Raw genomic sequence first — 18,682 nt, forward strand, 5'->3', positions numbered from 1 at the left:
ATTTCGGTTAAAAGTTGGGTGAAAAATAGATCCCTTTACGCGGATCACTTTTCCCCGCGTTGATTTAACGTCATAACGGTTTATTTTTTTAAATGACGTGGAAACGATGTTGATTCAACCACGTTTTTGTTGTGCAGTGGGAGTGTGTGTATGCTGCTGTTATGTGTACGCTGCTGTCTCTCTCTCAAATAGTTCAAGTACAAAAGGGAAAATAAATAAGCATAAATATAGGTTGTATTTACAATGGTGTTTGTGCTTCACTGGTTTCCCTTTTCTTGTGGCAACAGGTCACATATCTTGCTGCTTTGATGGCACATTGTGGTAGTTCACCCAATAGATATGGGCATTTGGCAGGAGGTTTAGGAAGTGCAGCTCAGTTTCCACCTCATTTTGTGGGCAGTGAGCACATAGCCTGTCTTCTCTTGAGAGCCAGGTCTGCCAACGGCGGCCTTTCTCAATAGCAAGGCTATGTTCACTGAGTCTGTACATAGTCAAGGCTTTCCTTAACTTTGGGTCAGTCACAGTGGTCTCTCTCTCTTCCTCTCTCTCTCAATTTCTATTTTTGAATTTAAGGGGCTTTATTGACATGGGAAACATATGTTTACATTGCCAAAGCAAGTGAACTAGATAATAAACAAAAGTGAAATAATCAATACAAATGAACAGTAAACATGACACTCACAAAAGTTCCAAAAGAATAAAGACATTTCAAATGTCATATTATGTCTATATACAGTGTTGTAATGACGTACAAGTACAAAAGGGAAAATAAATAAACATAAATATCTCTCTCTCTCTTTCTCGCAGCCGCTTCAGATAGATGATAACTTCTGTGGGCAGGACTTCAACCAGCCCCTGGGAGGAACCAGCACCATCGAGGGTCTGCCTCTGTTCGTGGACAAGGACGATGGCATGACCTCGGTGGCGGCCTACGAATACCACGGCCACACCGTGGCCTTTACCGGCACACGCAGCGGACGCATTAAGAAGGTAGGATGATGGTGGACTCAGTGTGTGTGTGTGTGTGTGTGTGTGTGTGTCTGAATGTTACTCACCTCTGGCTATGAGGATGAATCTAAAGGCTCTGTCTCATTGCTGACTCCTCTGTGCTGAGTGGGGGATTGAGATGACTGGAGTAGCGGGTTTGCCCATCACCGGGGCTGTCGTGCTGTGAGCCATTTCTGTGCCTTCTCTGGTGCTGTTCACTGAGCTCTGGAGAACAGGGGAGAAAAGGGATCAGGGGAGAAGAGGGGAGGAGAGGGGAAGAGCAGGGGAACAGGGGAGGAGAGGGGAGAACATGGGAGAAAAGGGGAACAGTGGACGAGAAGGGCGGGGGGGAGGAGAGAGGAGGGGAGAACAGGGGAGAAAAGGGGAACAGTGGAGGAGAAGGGCGGGGGGGAGGAGAGAGGAGGGGAGAACAGGGGAGAAAAGGGGAACAGTGGACGAGAAGGGCGGGGGGAGGGGGGAGGAGAACAGGGAGAAAAGGGGAACAGTGGAGGAGAAAGGCGGGGGGGAGGAGAGAGGAGGGGAGAACAGGGGAGATTAGGTGAACAGTGGACGAGAAGGGCGGGGGGGAGGGGGGAGGAGAACAGGGAGAAAAGGGGAACAGTGGAGGAGAAGGGAGGAGGGGGGGAGGAGAACAGGGAGAAAAGGGGAACAGTGGAGGAGAAGGGAGGAGGGGGGAGGGGGGAGGAGAACAGAGAGAAAAGGGGAACAGTGGAGGAGAAGGGAGGAGGGGGGAGGGGAGGAGAGGAGAACAGGGGAAGAGAGGGGAGGAGAGGGGAAGAGCAGGGGAGCAGGGAAGAACAGGGGAGAAAAAGGGAACAGGGGAGGAGAGGGGAGAACAGGGGAGGAGAGGGGAGAACAGGGGAGAAAAAGTGAACAGGGGAGGAGAGGGGAGAACAGGGGAGGAGAGGGGAGAGCAGGGGAGCAGGGAAGAACAGGGGAGAAAACGGGAACAGGGGAGGAGAGGGGAGAACAGGGGAGGGGAGGAGAGGGGAGAACAGGGGAGAAAAAGGGAACAGGGGAGGAGAGGGGAGAACAGGGGAGGAGAGGGGAGAACAGGGGAGAAAAAGGGAACAGGGGAGGAGAGGGGAGAACAGGGGAGGAGAGGGGAGAACAGGGGAGGAGAGGGGAGAACAGGGGAGGAGAGGGGAGAACAGGGGAGGAGAGGAGAACAGGGGAGGAAAGCAGGGTTAGGTGGGACGGCTCTCAGATGGTTTCAGACTGTTAACACTGACTACAGTCTAAGAAGGGCCTTGGGTTTGGGTTAGAGCTTTAGTCAGAATCTCTATCGAAAGCTGAGGGTGAGTAGATTGTACAGTATCTTTGTTGAATGTATGCAATTATTTGTAGGTCATTTTATGTGGCGGATCATAGAGAAACATGGAATCAACCACATATTCATACACACCAGAATGCGCACCTGCATACACACTGATTTACACTGAACCATTATTCAGGCACTCATGCACGCTGGTCTAGGTGCAGGACACACACATGTGCACACACTGAGTCTCTCCTGTTTTGCCAAGTCGGCTGAAACCCAGTCCCATAGTCCTTGGTTCTGACCCCTGAGGTAGGGGGTGGTTTGGAGCGGTGCTGTTGGTGTCCGTCTGCAGGCAGGATGCTGGAGGGGGATGTGGAGGCTGGGGCTGGGATGGATCAGCATATCTCAGAAGGAAGATATCCCTCCCATGATCGGAATCCCATTTCCCCTCTTCTACCGACTCTTCCTGTGTGGAGGCCGAGCGCTGGGCGGTGGGGCGCAGGCTGCTGGTGTCCTCACACATAGATCGATGCAGGGCTGTAGATATAGGAGCAGAGACGGCTGGCTGGAGCTGGGGAAGCAACGTCATCACCACAGAGCACAACCAGGCCCTCCTGTAGTCTCTCGTTCTCCCCCATGACCCCCCCCCTCCTCCTCTTCAGGAGACCCTCTCATCACAGTCTCACCGCTTCCCACCGTGCCATCACAAACCGCCTCTCCTCTCTGTCCATGTCCGTGTATAAATGGCAGTCCTAATTCCATGCGGCCGCATCTTTGTCATTTTCTCCTGATTTGGTTTTGTTTGTTGATCTGTTTGTTTGGCTGGTGAGTGTAGTGTTGACGGTGGCTTGACGGTCAGGGACATCTGAGGCGGGCAGGAGCAGAGCACTGCTTCTGTCTGGAGACTGGAGAGAGGAGAGTGTGTGGAGGGCCCCCGATCGTTGCTAGCAGTTTTGTTTTATTGCTATATTTATTGTGAGTTAAACTGTGCACCGTGCCCTAATGAAATGGAAAGCAGCAGTCTATGGGTGTAATTCGCCCTGTGCCTCCGTTGATGTGGCTGCAAGGCCCTTATTGATTCATCTATATGAATATATAATCACAGGCGTAAATCTTAGCAGGCGCGGGGAGGCAGCGGGCGGGTGGACTTCAAATGCAGCTAGTCTAGTTGTTGGGAGGGGGGAGGCACACTCCAGATGACGTGTGTGTGCCTGGGTAAAGCCTCCACACACAAGCTCTGTTGGCACCCATGCTGGAGTGTTTGCAGATGCATGTGTGTGTCTATCTGAATGTTTGTGGGGGATGTAGAATGTGCTCATACTGTGTTGCTAGTGTGGTGATCTCTCTCTGTAGTATCAGCCAGAAGAGCTGGGATCACTGGGTCACTGTCTGCCATTTAATAGGATTCCTCAGCTTCAGAACAGCTGCAGCTGCTTCAAACACACACAGGAGAGGAACACCCACATCTCCATAAAACCTGGAAAGCTCTCTCAGACGACTTCTATTTCCAACCTGAGAAGCACCCCTCAGGCCTCACAGCTCCTGCTAAATAGCCTCTCTCAGCCCTTTGAACCATTCCCACCGCCAAAAACAAAAGAGCGAGAGGGAAATAAAAAATAAATAACATTTTCTCTGAGAGGGAGATCTAAGGGATGCGTGGGATGATTCCATATGTGTTGTTGACCTGCTGGGCCTCTAAAACCTCCCTCCTACCCAAGTCAGTACCGAACGGATGGGCCAATCTGCATAGGGCGCTGGCCTTGTTACCGTGCCGACGGGCTGAGGGGCGTGTGGCTGAGCCTGATTTGATTTGATTAAGCCCTGTTCTTTCTCAGTGGCACAGCTAATCTTGAGGCAGTGAGACATGCAGAGACTTCCAATTAACAAGTCATAAATTATGGAGCAAGGTTCAGTGTCTTCCTTCTCTCTCCCTCCCTGGACTGGGTTATATGCACGAGCCAGTGAACACTACTTCTCCTCCTCCACAGGTACCTGGCTTGGGTCAGGATAGAGAGATAGAGGGATGAATGGAGGGAGAGCCACAGCAAGGTTAGCCAGGGACCGTCCTACGTGGACAGACAGGACACAGGCTCCCCAGTGACCAGACCTTTATTGACGTAGCGCTGATGCTAATGTCATGTCTGCATCTGGGGCTTTACTGTCACTGGGAAGCCAGACTAATGAAGACACATGATATCTAAGGTAATTGACCATGTAAATCCTAATTAACGCTATAGCATTTGGAAACGGGGATGATGTAGTCGGCGTATTGGCTCCAGTGATGACTGTACGACAGCGTGTGTAAATGTCAGCTAGGAGACTAATGGTGAGGAGCGTTCACTCTGGCTGCCAGACGTTGTCTCAATGTTAATCTGGTGTATCGGGGAGGATATCACTTTCACATGATGGAGAGGAGAGGAGTTGTGATGATAGAGCTAGGAGAAGAGATTGATTCTCTCTTCTCTCCCTGATTCCCAGTAGGATGAGCACCAGGCAGTGTGTAGCTACTGGGCTAGTTTGACTGGCTGGCTCACTGTATGAGAGGCTGTTCAAGAGGCTATTATATCATCTGCCTATGATATTACCACCAAGGGGTGAAAGTGGCTTGAGAATTCAAATCTGTAGCATTCTCTCCCTCTACTCCCTCCTCTACCCCCTCCCTCGTTCTCTGTAGCTCGTCACCTTGAACTCCTCCTCTGTGGTGGGCTTGTTGCCCACGGCTACTGTCCTCCAGAGAATTCCCTGTTGGAATAGCATGTCTCTCTGTATCTCTCTCTCTGTGTGTGTGTGTGTGTGTGTGTGTGTGTGTGTGTGTGTGTGTGTGTGTGTGTGTGTGTGTGTGTGTGTGTGTGTGTGTGTGTAGGAATGTGAAGCATGGGCCTACTGTCCCTCTCTCTCCCCCACTCTTCTTCCACCACCACCACTGCTCTACATAACTCTATATATAGTCCTGTCTATATCTACTCAACAAGGGAAGAGTAGAATGGTCATGCCTTCATAACGTGCTTGCAGAGTGAACTGAATCAGAAGACTACAAGTGTTTGCACTCCGGGGGGGGGGGGGGGGGGGGGGGGGGCACGGTGGTGTGGTGGGGGTTCTGGATGCTATACAGCTACAGTACTCTGTGAGGTTGGGGTATTACTTGATATACAGTGCATTCGGAAAGTATTCAGACCCCTTCACTTTTTCCACATTTAGTTACGTTACAGCCTTATTTTAAAATGGATTAAATTAAATAAAAAAGTCATGAATCTACACACAATACCCCATAATGGCTAAATTAAAACAGTTTTTTTTAGAAATGTATTAAAAATAAAAAAACAAAATACCTAATTTACATAAGTATTCAGACTCTTTGCTATGAGACTTTCCATTGATCATCCTTGAGATGTTTCTACAACTTGATTGTTTATACATGGTTACACGTGGTCTGCGGTTGTGAGGCCGGTTGGACTTACTGCCAAATTCTCTAAAACTATTTTTGGTGGCGGCTTATGGTAGAGAACATTAAGTTCTCTGGCGACAGCTCTGGTGGACATTCTTGCAGTCAGCATGCCACTTGCACACTCCCTGAAAACTTGAGACATCTGTGGCATTGGGTTGTCTGACAAAACTGCACATTTTAGAGTGGCCTTTAATTGTACCCAGCACAAGGTGCACCTGTGTAATTATCACGCTGTTTAATCAGCTTCTTGATATGCCACACCTGTCAGGTGGATAGATTATCTTGGCAAAGTAGAAATTCTCACTAACAGGGATGTAAACAAATTTGTGCGCAACATTTGAGAGAAATACGTTTTTTGTGTGTATGGAACATTTCTGGGATATTTTATTTCAGCTCATGAGACATGAGACTAACACTTTACATGTTGAGTTCATGTGTCCTTGAGCAGTTCTGGGTAAATCTTCAGAGATTCTGGGTGTGATTGCAGAGCTAGATGGTGAAATGAGTTAGCCGTACTGGAAAATGACATTTTCATAAGCAAGATGGCCGCTGATGGTTGAGATGCTGGAAGAACATTTTCTCTGGACTCCATACTGCAGTGATGTCCAATGTCAGGTGCCGTTGGCCAACATCAAGTTGTCTGTTGTACACACTGGCTAATCCCTGGCATGGCGGTACATGTTAGTGTGTGTGCCAGAATGCCAGTGTACGGGACAGTCTGTGCCCTACCCCTGACCGTGTTGTTGCAGCTGTGGCCTCTTTATGTGAGGGCAGTGCCCACCTGATGCCATGCACAGCTGCTGCTTCAGGAAGGGTTAACTAACCCCACACAACTTTACCCCCCTGACATCACCCTCCAAACTACAGACAACTGTGTGAGTGTGAGTGTGTGTGTGTGAGTGTGTGTGTGTGTGTGTGTGTGTGTGTGTGTGTGTGTGTGTGTGTGTGTGTGTGTGTGTGTGTGTGTGTGTGTGTGTGTGTGTGTGTGTGTGTGTGTGTGTGTGTGTGTGTGTGTGTCAAGTTCCAGAGGACGAGAAGACAGCAGCTGCAGCTAAAGCCCCCATCAACTGTTCCCCTCATCTGCCCCATCTGTCTATTCTTCACAGCACTGTCTGTCTGCCCCTCCTGTCTATTCTTCACAGCACTGTCTGTCTGCCCCTCCTGTCTATTCTTCACAGAAGCTCTGTCTGTCTGCCCCATCTGTCTATTCTTCACAGAAGCCCTGTCTGTCTGCCTCATCTGTCTATTCTTCACAGAAGCTCTGTCTGTCTGCCTGTCTGTCTAGTCTTCGCAGAAGCTCTGTCTGCCCCATTTGTCTATTCTTCACAGAAGCTCTGTCTGTCTGCCCCATCTGTCTATTCTTTACAGAAGCTCTGTCTGTCTGCCCCATCTGTCTATTCTTCACAGAAGCCCTGTCTGTATGCCCAATCTGTCTATTCTTCGCAGAAGCTCTGTCTGTCTCCCCCATCTGTCTATTCTTCACAGAAGCCCTGTCTGTATGCCCAATCTGTCTATTCTTCACAGAAGCTCTGTCTGTCTGTCCCCATCTTTCTATTCTTCACAGAAGCTCTGTCTGTCTGCCCCATCTGTCTATTCTTCACAGAAGCTCTGTTTGTCTACCCCGTCTGTCTATTCTTCACAGAAGCCCTGTCTGTCTGCCCCATCTGTCTATTCTTCACAGAAGCTCTGTCTGTCTGCCCCATCTGTCTATTCTTCACAGAAGCCCTGTCTGTCTGCCCCATCTGTCTATTCTTCACAGAAGCTCTGTCTGTCTGCCCCATCTGTCTATTCTTCACAGAAGCTCGGTCTGTCTGCCCCATCTGTCTATTCTTCACAGAAGCTCTGTTTGTCTACCCCGTCTGTCTATTCTTCACAGAAGCTCTGTCTGTCTGCCTGTCTATCTTCGCAGAAGCTCTGTCTGCCCCATTTGTCTATTCTTCACAGAAGCTCTGTCTGTCTGCCCCATCTGTCTATTCTTTACAGAAGCTCTGTCTGTCTGCCCTAATCTGTCTATTCTTCACAGAAGCCCTGTATGTCTGCCCCGTCTGTCTATTCTTCACAGAAGCTCTGTCTGTCTGCCCTGTCTGTCTATTCTTCACAGAAGCTCTGTCTGTCTGTCCCATCTGTCTATTCTTCACAGAAGCTCTGTCTGTCTTCCCCATCTGTCTATTCTTCACAGAAGCTCTGTTTGTCTACCCCGTCTGTCTATTCTTCACAGAAGCTCTGTTTGTCTACCCTGTCTGTCTATTCTTCACAGAAGCTCTGTCTGTCTGTCCCATCTGTCTATTCTTCACAGAAGCTCTGTCTGTCTGCCCCATCTGTCTATTCTTCACAGAAGCTCTGTTTGTCTACCCTGTCTGTCTATTCTTCACAGAAGCTCTGTCTGTCTACCCCATCTGTCTATTCTTCACAGAAGCTCTGTTTGTCTACCCTGTCTGTCTATTCTTCACAGAAGCTCTGTTTGTCTACCCCATCTGTCTATTCTTCACAGAAGCTCTGTCTGTCTGTCCCATCTGTCTATTCTTCACAGAAGCTCTGTCTGTCTGCCCCATCTGTCTATTCTTCACAGAAGCTCTGTTTGTCTACCCTGTCTGTCTATTCTTCACAGAAGCTCTGTTTGTCTGCCCCATCTGTCTATTCTTCACAGAAGCTCTGTCTGTCTGCCCCATCTGTCTATTCTTCACAGAAGCTCTGTCTGTCTGTCCCATCTGTCTATTCTTCACAGAAGCTCTGTCTGTCTTCCCCATCTGTCTATTCTTCACAGAAGCTCTGTTTGTCTACCCCGTCTGTCTATTCTTCACAGAAGCTCTGTTTGTCTACCCTGTCTGTCTATTCTTCACAGAAGCTCTGTCTGTCTGTCCCATCTGTCTATTCTTCACAGAAGCTCTGTCTGTCTGCCCCATCTGTCTATTCTTCACAGAAGCTCTGTTTGTCTACCCCGTCTGTCTATTCTTCACAGAAGCTCTGTCTGTCTGCCCCATCTGTCTATTCTTCACAGAAGCTCTGTTTGTCTACCCTGTCTGTCTATTCTTCACAGAAGCTCTGTTTGTCTACCCCATCTGTCTATTCTTCACAGAAGCTCTGTCTGTCTGTCCCATCTGTCTATTCTTCACAGAAGCTCTGTTTGTCTGCCCCATCTGTCTATTCTTCACAGAAGCTCTGTCTGTCTGCCCCATCTGTCTATTCTTCACAGAAGCTCTGTTTGTCTACCCTGTCTGTCTATTCTTCACAGAAGCTCTGTCTGTCTTCCCCATCTGTCTATTCTTCACAGAAGCTCTGTCTGTCTGTCCCATCTGTCTATTCTTCACAGAAGCTCTGTCTGTCTGCCCCATCTGTCTATTCTTCACAGAAGCTCTGTTTGTCTACCCTGTCTGTCTATTCTTCACAGAAGCTCTGTTTGTCTACCCCATCTGTCTATTCTTCACAGAAGCTCTGTTTGTCTACCCTGTCTGTCTATTCTTCACAGAAGCTCTGTTTGTCTACCCCATCTGTCTATTCTTCACAGAAGCTCTGTCTGTCTGTCCCATCTGTCTATTCTTCACAGAAGCTCTGTGTGTCTGCCCCATCTGTCTATTCTTCACAGAAGCTCTGTCTGTCTGCCCCATCTGTCTATTCTTCACAGAAGCTCTGTTTGTCTACCCTGTCTGTCTATTCTTCACAGAAGCTCTGTCTGTCTTCCCCATCTGTCTATTCTTCACAGAAGCTCTGTCTGTCTGTCCCATCTGTCTATTCTTCACAGAAGCTCTGTCTGTCTGCCCCATCTGTCTATTCTTCACAGAAGCTCTGTTTGTCTACCCTGTCTGTCTATTCTTCACAGAAGCTCTGTTTGTCTACCCCATCTGTCTATTCTTCACAGAAGCTCTGTTTGTCTACCCTGTCTGTCTATTCTTCACAGAAGCTCTGTTTGTCTACCCCATCTGTCTATTCTTCACAGAAGCTCTGTCTGTCTGCCCCATCTGTCTATTCTTCACAGAAGCTCTGTTTGTCTACCCCGTCTGTCTATTCTTCACAGAAGCTCTGTCTGTCTGCCCCATCTGTCTATTCTTCACAGAAGCTCTGTTTGTCTACCCTGTCTGTCTATTCTTCACAGAAGCTCTGTTTGTCTACCCCATCTGTCTATTCTTCACAGAAGCTCTGTCTGTCTGTCCCATCTGTCTATTCTTCACAGAAGCTCTGTTTGTCTGCCCCATCTGTCTATTCTTCACAGAAGCTCTGTCTGTCTGCCCCATCTGTCTATTCTTCACAGAAGCTCTGTTTGTCTACCCTGTCTGTCTATTCTTCACAGAAGCTCTGTCTGTCTTCCCCATCTGTCTATTCTTCACAGAAGCTCTGTCTGTCTGTCCCATCTGTCTATTCTTCACAGAAGCTCTGTCTGTCTGCCCCATCTGTCTATTCTTCACAGAAGCTCTGTTTGTCTACCCTGTCTGTCTATTCTTCACAGAAGCTCTGTTTGTCTACCCCATCTGTCTATTCTTCACAGAAGCTCTGTTTGTCTACCCTGTCTGTCTATTCTTCACAGAAGCTCTGTTTGTCTACCCCATCTGTCTATTCTTCACAGAAGCTCTGTCTGTCTGTCCCATCTGTCTATTCTTCACAGAAGCTCTGTGTGTCTGCCCCATCTGTCTATTCTTCACAGAAGCTCTGTCTGTCTGCCCCATCTGTCTATTCTTCACAGAAGCTCTGTTTGTCTACCCTGTCTGTCTATTCTTCACAGAAGCTCTGTCTGTCTTCCCCATCTGTCTATTCTTCACAGAAGCTCTGTCTGTCTGTCCCATCTGTCTATTCTTCACAGAAGCTCTGTCTGTCTGCCCCATCTGTCTATTCTTCACAGAAGCTCTGTTTGTCTACCCTGTCTGTCTATTCTTCACAGAAACTCTGTTTGTCTACCCCATCTGTCTATTCTTCACAGAAGCTCTGTTTGTCTACCCTGTCTGTCTATTCTTCACAGAAGCTCTGTTTGTCTACCCTGTCTGTCTATTCTTCACAGAAGCTCTGTTTGTCTACCCCATCTGTCTATTCTTCACAGAAGCTCTGTTTGTCTACCCCATCTGTCTATTCTTCACAAAAGCTCTGTCTGTCTGACTGTCTGTCTTCTTGGTCAGTGGACACAACAGACATTTGTTACAGTGCAGCTCAGTGTTTAGTCAGCCACAGCTTGGTGAGGATCAAAAACTCACATGCGTGTACGGCTCGTTGACATTGTAACACACACTTTTTAGCTAGCATGCTGTTACGAGAGTCGGTTCAGCCGACAGTAGCATGATACATATGTCAGACAGCGACACTGTTATATCCTAATGGGCCCCATTGTTGTCCTGTTATTCATTAGGCTGCCTGTGTCTAACAGCATTCAGTCTGGACTCAGGAGAGGAGAGCATCCCTCCCATGTTATTAACCTCAGACAGGTCCATGGTTCCAGACAGAAGTCCTGCACGTTGTTCAGTGACTTCTGTAGTTGAGTTTGAAGTGGCATCATCTTCATTTCTTATTTAGCCCTGAGGTTTCCATCACCAAGAGAGACATAGACATGTGGGTATTCTAGGAGGATTGAACACACAGATACTAGTGCCAGGGCAGAGCAGACTACAGCCCATTGGTGATCGAGACAAGCCTGTAGATTCTCCTCTCCACGGCTGTGTGATTATCAAGTAGGCATCGCATGCCTGGAGAAGTTTCTGCAATCAGAACACTGGGGCCCTTGAAAACACACACACACACACACACACACACACACACACACACACACACACACACACACACACACACACACACACACACACACACACACACACACACACACACACACACACACACACACACACACACACACACACACTAAAACTCTGTGAGCATGCGTTTCAAGTTGTTTCCAACCTCCCCCAGCTCTGGTCCATCAGTCTATTTGAATGTCAGTCCATAAGTCAGTGTGTCTGTCTGTCTGGCGGTGATTTTCCACAGTGCTAGGTATCAGGTGGAGCTAGAGGTTGTGAGGTTGTGCAGTTCACACAGCTCCCTTCACCTCCACACTCAACAGCTCTGGCCTTTGATCTGCTCTGCCTGCCTGGCTGCCTGCCTGACTGACTGCCTAGCTGACTGGTGTGAGATGTGACTGCCTCTCTATTGGATGAAATGAGAGAGAGTGTGTTGCTCTGTCCTGTTCTGCTCTGCTCTGCTGTGCTCTGTCCTGCTCTGCTCTGTTCTGCTCTGCTGTGCTCTGTTCTGTTCTGCTCTGCTCTGCTCTGCTGTGCTCTGTTCTGCTCTGCTCTGCTCTGCTCTGCTCTGCTCTGCTCTGCTGTGCTCTGTTCTGCTCTGCTCTGCTGTGCTCTGTCCTGCTCTGTTCTGCTCTGCTGTACTCTGTTCTGTTCTTCTCTGCTCTGCTGTGCTCTGTCCTGCTCTGCTCTGTTCTGCTCTGTTCTGCTCTGCTCTGTTCTGCTCTGCTGTGCTCTGCTCTGCTCTGCTTTGCTGTGCTCTGTTCTGCTGTGCTCTGTCCTGCTCTGTCCTCTGTCCTCTGTCCTGCTCTGCTGTGCTCTGCTCTGCTCTGCTGTGCTCTGTTTTGTTCTGCTCTGCTGTGCTCTGTTCTGTCCTGCTCTGCTGTGCTCTGTTCTTCTCTGCTCTGCTCTGCTGTGCTCTGTTCTGCTCTGTTTTGATGTGCTCTGCTGTGCTCTGTTCTGTCCTGCTCTGCTGTGCTCTGCTCTGCTCTGCTCTGCTTTGCTGTGCTCTGCTCTGTTCTGCTCTGCTCTGCTTTGCTGTGCTCTGCTGTGCACTGTTCTGCTCTGCTTTGCTGTGCTCTGCTGTGCTCTGTTCTGCTCTGCTTTGCTGTGCTCTGTTCTGCTCTGTTTTGCTGTGCTCTGTTCTGCTCTGCTCTGCTGTGCTCTGTTATGTGCTCTTCTCTGCTCTGTTCTGCTCTACTGTGCTCTGTTATGTGCTCTGCTCTGTTCTGTGCTCTACTCTGTTCTCTGCTCTGTTCTCTGCTCTGCTCTGTTCTGTGCTCTGCTCTGTGCTCTGCTCTGTTCTGTGCTCTGTTCTGTGCTCTGCTCTGTTCTGTTCTGTGCTGTGCTGTGCTCTGCTCTGTGCTCTGCTCTGTTCTGTGCCCTGCTCTGTTCTGTGCTCTGTTCTGTGCTCTGCTCTGTTCTGTGCTCTGCTCTGTGCTCTGCTCTGTGCTCTGTTCTGTGCTCTGCTCTGTGCTCTGCTCTGCTCTGTTCTGTTCTGTGCTGTGCTGTGCTCTGTGCTCTGTTCTGTTCTGTGCTCTGCTCTGTTCTGTGCTCTGTTCTGTGCTCTGCTCTGCTCTGTTCTGTGCTCTGCTCTGTTCTGTGCTCTGTTATGTGCTCTGCTCTGCTCTGTTCTGTTCTGTTCTGCTATTTGTGTTAAAACACATCCATAAACGGTAACCTTTGATGGCTGAGGCTTTTTTTTCAGCTTTCAAAGTTTTTCCACAGCACTGGAGGAAGGAGGGCTGATTTAGCATTCCTCTTCAACAAAGAGAGAGAGAGCGAGGGAGAGGAAGAAGGAAGGGGGGAGAGAAGGAGAGAAACTGGGAGAAGAGAACAAACTTAAAGATAATAACCAGAGGTAGTGTAATTCTCCCATCTGTTGGCCCTGCATGTGCCAAGAATCTCTATTGTTCATGAGCTACGGAAGGCATTAGATTACTGAGCCTGATATCACAGTGCCACTCTCAGCCTCTCCATGGCTAAAAGAACAAGCTTTGTCAGCTCCCCTCACTCTTCCCCCTCCCCACCAAACAAGGCTTTACTCCCCAGGCTTTTGGTTCCATTGTGGGGGGGAACAATGCGTTACAGCGGAGAAGCAAGCGACTGATGCCGTGAGTGTAATCTCCCTGTGGTGTGTTCTGTGTGGAGAGGAGGGGAGCGAGTCAGAGCAGGGCTATGCTGGGGACTGAGGCGGACGGCAGGGCTATGCTGTGGCCTCTCCTCTGCTTAATTGAAGCGTAAAGAGACTTGGCAGACTTCCTGACACAGCCCAGTCATGTAGGGGGTAGGGGGTTGTTGGAGGGATTGTAGAGTACTGTATAGAGCCCCCTCCCTCTCCTCTCTGATCCTTCCCTCTGGCCCACCCTTAGCTCGCATGGTAGGCCACAGTCCTAACACGACGGTGGGGGTGGTTCTGTTCTGTGTGGGCCCCACAATGGGGAGTTTATGGGTTGTGGTTTGATTTGGTTGGAGAGAAAAGGGGGAGTTGAGACTGAGCCACCCCACCTTCCCTCTCTCTCTGTGGAGTATGCAGGGCTGAGTCTGGCCATGCAGGGCTGAGTCTGGCCATGCAGGGCTGAGTCTGGCCATGCAGGGCTGAGTCTGGCCATGCAGAGCTGAGTCTGGCCATGCAGGGCTGAGTCTGGCCATGCAGGGCTGAGTCTGGCCTTGCAGGGCTGAGTCTGGCCTTGCAGAGCTGAGTCTGGCCATGCAGGGCTGAGTCTGGCCTTGCAGAGCTGAGTCTGGCCATGCAGGGCTGAGTCTGGCCATGCAGAGCTGAGTCTGGCCATGCAGGGCTGAGTCTGGCCATGGTGAGCTGAGTCTGGCCTTGCAGAGCTGAGTCTGGCCATGCAGAGCTGAGTCTGGCCATGCAGGGTTGAGTCTGGCCATGCAGGGCTGAGTCTGGCCTTGCAGAGCTGAGTCTGGCCATGCAGGGCTGAGTCTGGCCATGCAGGGATGAGTCTGGCCATGCAGGGCTGAGTCTGGCCATGCAGGGCTGAGTCTGGCCTTGCAGAGCTGAGTTTGGCCATGCGGGGCTGACTCTGGCCTTGCAGACCTGAGTCTGGCTTTGCAGAGCTGAGTCTGGCCTTGCAGAGCTGAGTCTGGCCATGCGGGGCTGAGTCTGGCCTTGCAGAGTTGAGTCTGGCCATGCGGGGCTGAGTCTGGCCATGCGGGGCTGAGTCTGGCCGTGCGGGGCTGAGTCTGGCCATGGTGGGCTGAGTCTGGCCATGCGGGGCTGAGTCTAGCCATGCAGAGCTGAGTCTGGCCATGCAGGGCTGAGTCTGGCCATGCAGGGCTGAGTCTGGCCATGCGGGGATGAGTCTGGCCTTGCAGAGCTGAGTCTGGCCATGCAGGGCTGAGTCTAGCCATGCAGAGCTGAGTCTGGCCATGCAGGGCTGAGTCTGGCCTTGCAGGGCTGAGTCTGGCCTTGCAGAGCTGAGTCTGGCCATGCAGGGATGAGTCTGGCCATGCAGGGCTGAGTCTGGCCATGCAGGGCTGAGTCTGGCCTTACAGAGCTGAGTCTGGCCATGCGGGGCTGAGTCTGGCCTTGCAGAGCTGAGTCTGGCCATGCAGGGCTGAGTCTAGCCATGCAGAGCTGAGTCTGGCCATGCAGGGCTGAGTCTGGCCTTGCAGGGCTGAGTCTGGCCTTGCAGAGCTGAGTCTGGCCATGCAGGGCTGAGTCTGGCCTTGCAGAGCTGAGTCTGGCCATGCAGGGCTTAGTCTGGCCATGCAGAGCTGAGTCTGGCCATGCAGGGCTGAGTCTGGCCATGCAGGGCTGAGTCTGGCCATGCAGGGCTGAGTCTGGCCATGCCGAGCTGAGTCTGACCTTGCAGAGCTGAGTCTGGCCATGCAGGGCTGAGTCTGGCCATGCAGAGCTGAGTCTGGCCATGCAGGGCTGAGTCTGGCCATGCAGGGCTGGGTCTGGCCATGCAGGGATGAGTCTGGCCATGCAGGGCTGAGTCTGGCCTTGCAGAGCTAAGTCTGGCCATGCAGGGCTGAGTCTGGCCTTGCAGAGCTGAGTCTGGCCATGCAGGGCTGAGTCTGGCCATGCAGAGCTGAGTCTGGCCATGCAGGGCTGAGTCTGGCCTTGCAGAGCTGAGTCTGGCCTTGCAGAGCTGAGTCTGGCCTTGCAGAGCTGAGTCTGGCCTTGCAGAGCTGAGTCTGGCCATGCGGGGCTGAGTCTGGCCTTGCAGAGTTGAGTCTGGCCATGCGGGGCTGAGTCTGGCCATGCAGGGCTGAGTCTGGCCATGCGGGGCTGAGTCTGGCCATGCGGGGCTGAGTCTGGCCATGCGGGGCTGAGTCTGGCTTGACTTGACTTGACTTGATTCCCCACAGATTCCCCCCACTCAATGAAGAGTCTTCAACTATCCTGTACTTTTTTGAGCTCTCCTGCTCTTCCGTTGAAGATCTAGAGCAATCAACCTGTTGTCCATTCGTTTGGAACACAACTCTGCATCCCCGCCATCACACAATTACTGTTGTTGTTACGCAATCCAAAAACGACCCATTATAAATCGTAATCTGGGTCAGGTGGGCATCATTTGAAAGCTTGTTCTATTGCCAACATGACTAGCTAAGTTCTAAAATAGGATCTCACAGTTCGGCTTTCACAAGGCCATTCAGAGAAACAGATTGTAATTTTGGTGCTAATAGAAAGGTATCAGGTGTGTGTGTCAGGTGTGTGTGTCGTGGTGAATTTCCTTCACAATAAACAAACATGTGCTCATTCTGTTCAGAACATCCCAAGGTTTGAAACATGTTGTCTTGTAACTGTACATCAAACATAGTGATCATAAACGTTGACACTGTATATGACTTGAGTGTTATGATTTGGAAATGTGAAGTGCATATTTGGACTGTGTTTGGCTTGCTTGTATGATATCAAAGTGATATTTATTATATTTTTCAACGTCTCATCTTTCAAAATATATCGAATCATCTTAATTTACAGCATTTCCCTCACTCAGACAAAAGATTTGCAAAAGTTGCCCAATTACCGGGAGGGATGGGCTCATAACGTCTGTTAGTCAAAACCCATACAGAGCTGTGTAGCGCAGTCAGAGCTCTGACGTCATGTATAGCATGTTCCTGTACAGCCACTAGGTTTGGATATTTCCCAGGTATTTTACAAATGTTCCATCCAGAGAATAAATCATTTTTCTCCTGGGTAACCCGGTATTTACCAACAAAACCAGAAGTGTCATAACTAAAGCATTATAAAACACATATATATGTCTGGATTTGATTAGAGCTTTGATCAGCATGAAAACTCTAGCCTGATGCTACCTGAGCCTGATGCTATCTGAGCCTGATGCTATCTGAGCCTGATGCTATCTGAGCCTGATGCTACCTGAGCCTGATGCTACCTGAGCCTGATGCTACCTGAGCCTGATGAGCCCGACATTAAAGACATTTAATGAGCCCTACATTAAAGACATTTAATGAGACCTATATTAAAGATATTTAATGAGACCTATATTAAAGACATTTTATGAGACCTACATTAAAGGCATTTTATGAGACCTACATTAAAGACATTTAATGAGTCCTACATTAAAGACATTTAATGAGACCTACATTAAAGACATTTAATGAGACCTACATTAAAGACATTTTATGAGACCTACATTAAAATTACACACCTCCTTTAAACCATGAAGCTGGGAGAGAACATGTTTCGTGCCATAGACGTGGCTCACAAAGTTACAATTATAGGCTAGCAATTTGATTTTAATGTTTAAATATAATGGAGCCTATTTGTATAATTAGTAGGCTGACACCTTTCACAATATTTCCCCTGATGTTATTAGCCTACCTCCTCTTTCTCCCTCTATTGTTGCTTCATTCCTTCCTCCTTTCAACAGTTAAATGAAATACGTTTTGTGGTCCTTATCGTCATCATTCTGACATCCTTGAATAATATAGGACTAGAATGAGATGCAGAAGGCCTTCACTTCTCTTCACCAAGATTAAATGGTTATGGGTGTGAATAATTAACTGTTGTAGTCTACCACCATCTGAATGGTTATGGGTGACGGTATGAATGGAAATCTGCTATGTCTTACCACCATCGCTCGGTCTCTCTTCATTCAAACTGCCTGTAAAGTTCAGTTGGCTGCTGTGTTTAACATTCAGCGAACAAGAACTCACATCGCTCTTCGAATAGTCTTTTAGTATAACACATGTATGGGCTTGGGACTCCACGAGCTAGGAAGCATTCGTTAGGAGAGAGGCCAGTGGAGAGCAGACGTGTATTGAGAAAGAGACGTCTTATAAGTAAGAAGCTCATGTATAAAACATCATTCATTAGCTGAATATAAGGTGAATACTGCATTGAATGTACTACCTGAAAGAGGAAGGCTAGGACATCTATATATATATATACATCTTGAATAGTATTATCTATTTGGGATGCAAGTTGAATGGAACTGATGGAGAGAAAGAAGCATCGTAATAGAGTGCTCGCCGATTTAAAGCAACGATGTTCGGTGAGCGGCTGTTTTAAAGCTCTGCAGCTGCAAAATAAAAATCTTTACAATTAACACATAAGGTGACCCCAGAACGCCAGATGGAGATGTGTAAATTAGATGCGCGTTCAGGCTACACTGCAGCAAATGTAGGCCTACCTGTCACAAGGAAAAAGGTTGCCATGATGAGATGGTACATAGTGAGATGTGCTGTCTGTCCCCACCCTGAGCGTTGATGATTGATCATGCAGATGGCAGATTTAGACATATCATTTCATCTCATGCTGTTGATATAAATCATTTATAATAATTTACCGGTTTCTCACTGTTATTTATCTCGGGAAAAGGGAGTGGGGTTGGGTGGTAAATCTCGGTAACCAGTTTCCTGGGGTTCAGCCCTGTGTAAATGGCTACAGGCCCAATGCAGTCAAAAATGTGTGTTTTATTTTTCTGTGTTTTATTCATATTTCCACACTATGAGGTTGGAATAATACTGTGAAATTGTGAAAATTATAATGCCCTTTTAGTGTAAAAGCTGTTTGAAAAGACCACCTGAAATCTCAGCCTGTTTTGGTGGGATGGAGTTTTGGCCTGCCTGGTGACATCACCAGAGGGTAAATTAGGTAATAGACCAATAAGAAAGAGAGTTCCAAACCTCTCTGCCAATAACAGCTCGTTTTCAGTTTTCCCCTCCCCACTCAGATCACTCCTTTCAGTCCTATCAAAGTTCTTGATTGAGAAATGTCTCTTTGCTAATAAGCTATTTTTGTTTATTTTTGACCATTTTAAT

The 18,682-nt window shown here is 48.8% G+C and overlaps 1 protein-coding gene across 2 annotated transcripts in view; it reads left to right on the forward strand.

The window, feature by feature from the left end:
- Positions 1-18,682, forward strand: part of LOC139368642 (plexin-A1-like) — a 304,007-nt gene that overhangs the window by 85,830 nt on the left and 199,495 nt on the right. For both annotated transcript variants that reach the window (XM_071107765.1, XM_071107766.1), the window contains exon 3: positions 808-990. In XM_071107765.1, the coding sequence (XP_070963866.1) occupies positions 808-990 (183 nt within the window). The remainder of the gene's footprint in view (positions 1-807; positions 991-18,682) is intronic.

This window comes from Oncorhynchus clarkii, chromosome 16 (assembly GCF_045791955.1).
Source record: "Oncorhynchus clarkii lewisi isolate Uvic-CL-2024 chromosome 16, UVic_Ocla_1.0, whole genome shotgun sequence".
NCBI classification, from domain to species: domain Eukaryota; kingdom Metazoa; phylum Chordata; class Actinopteri; order Salmoniformes; family Salmonidae; genus Oncorhynchus; species Oncorhynchus clarkii.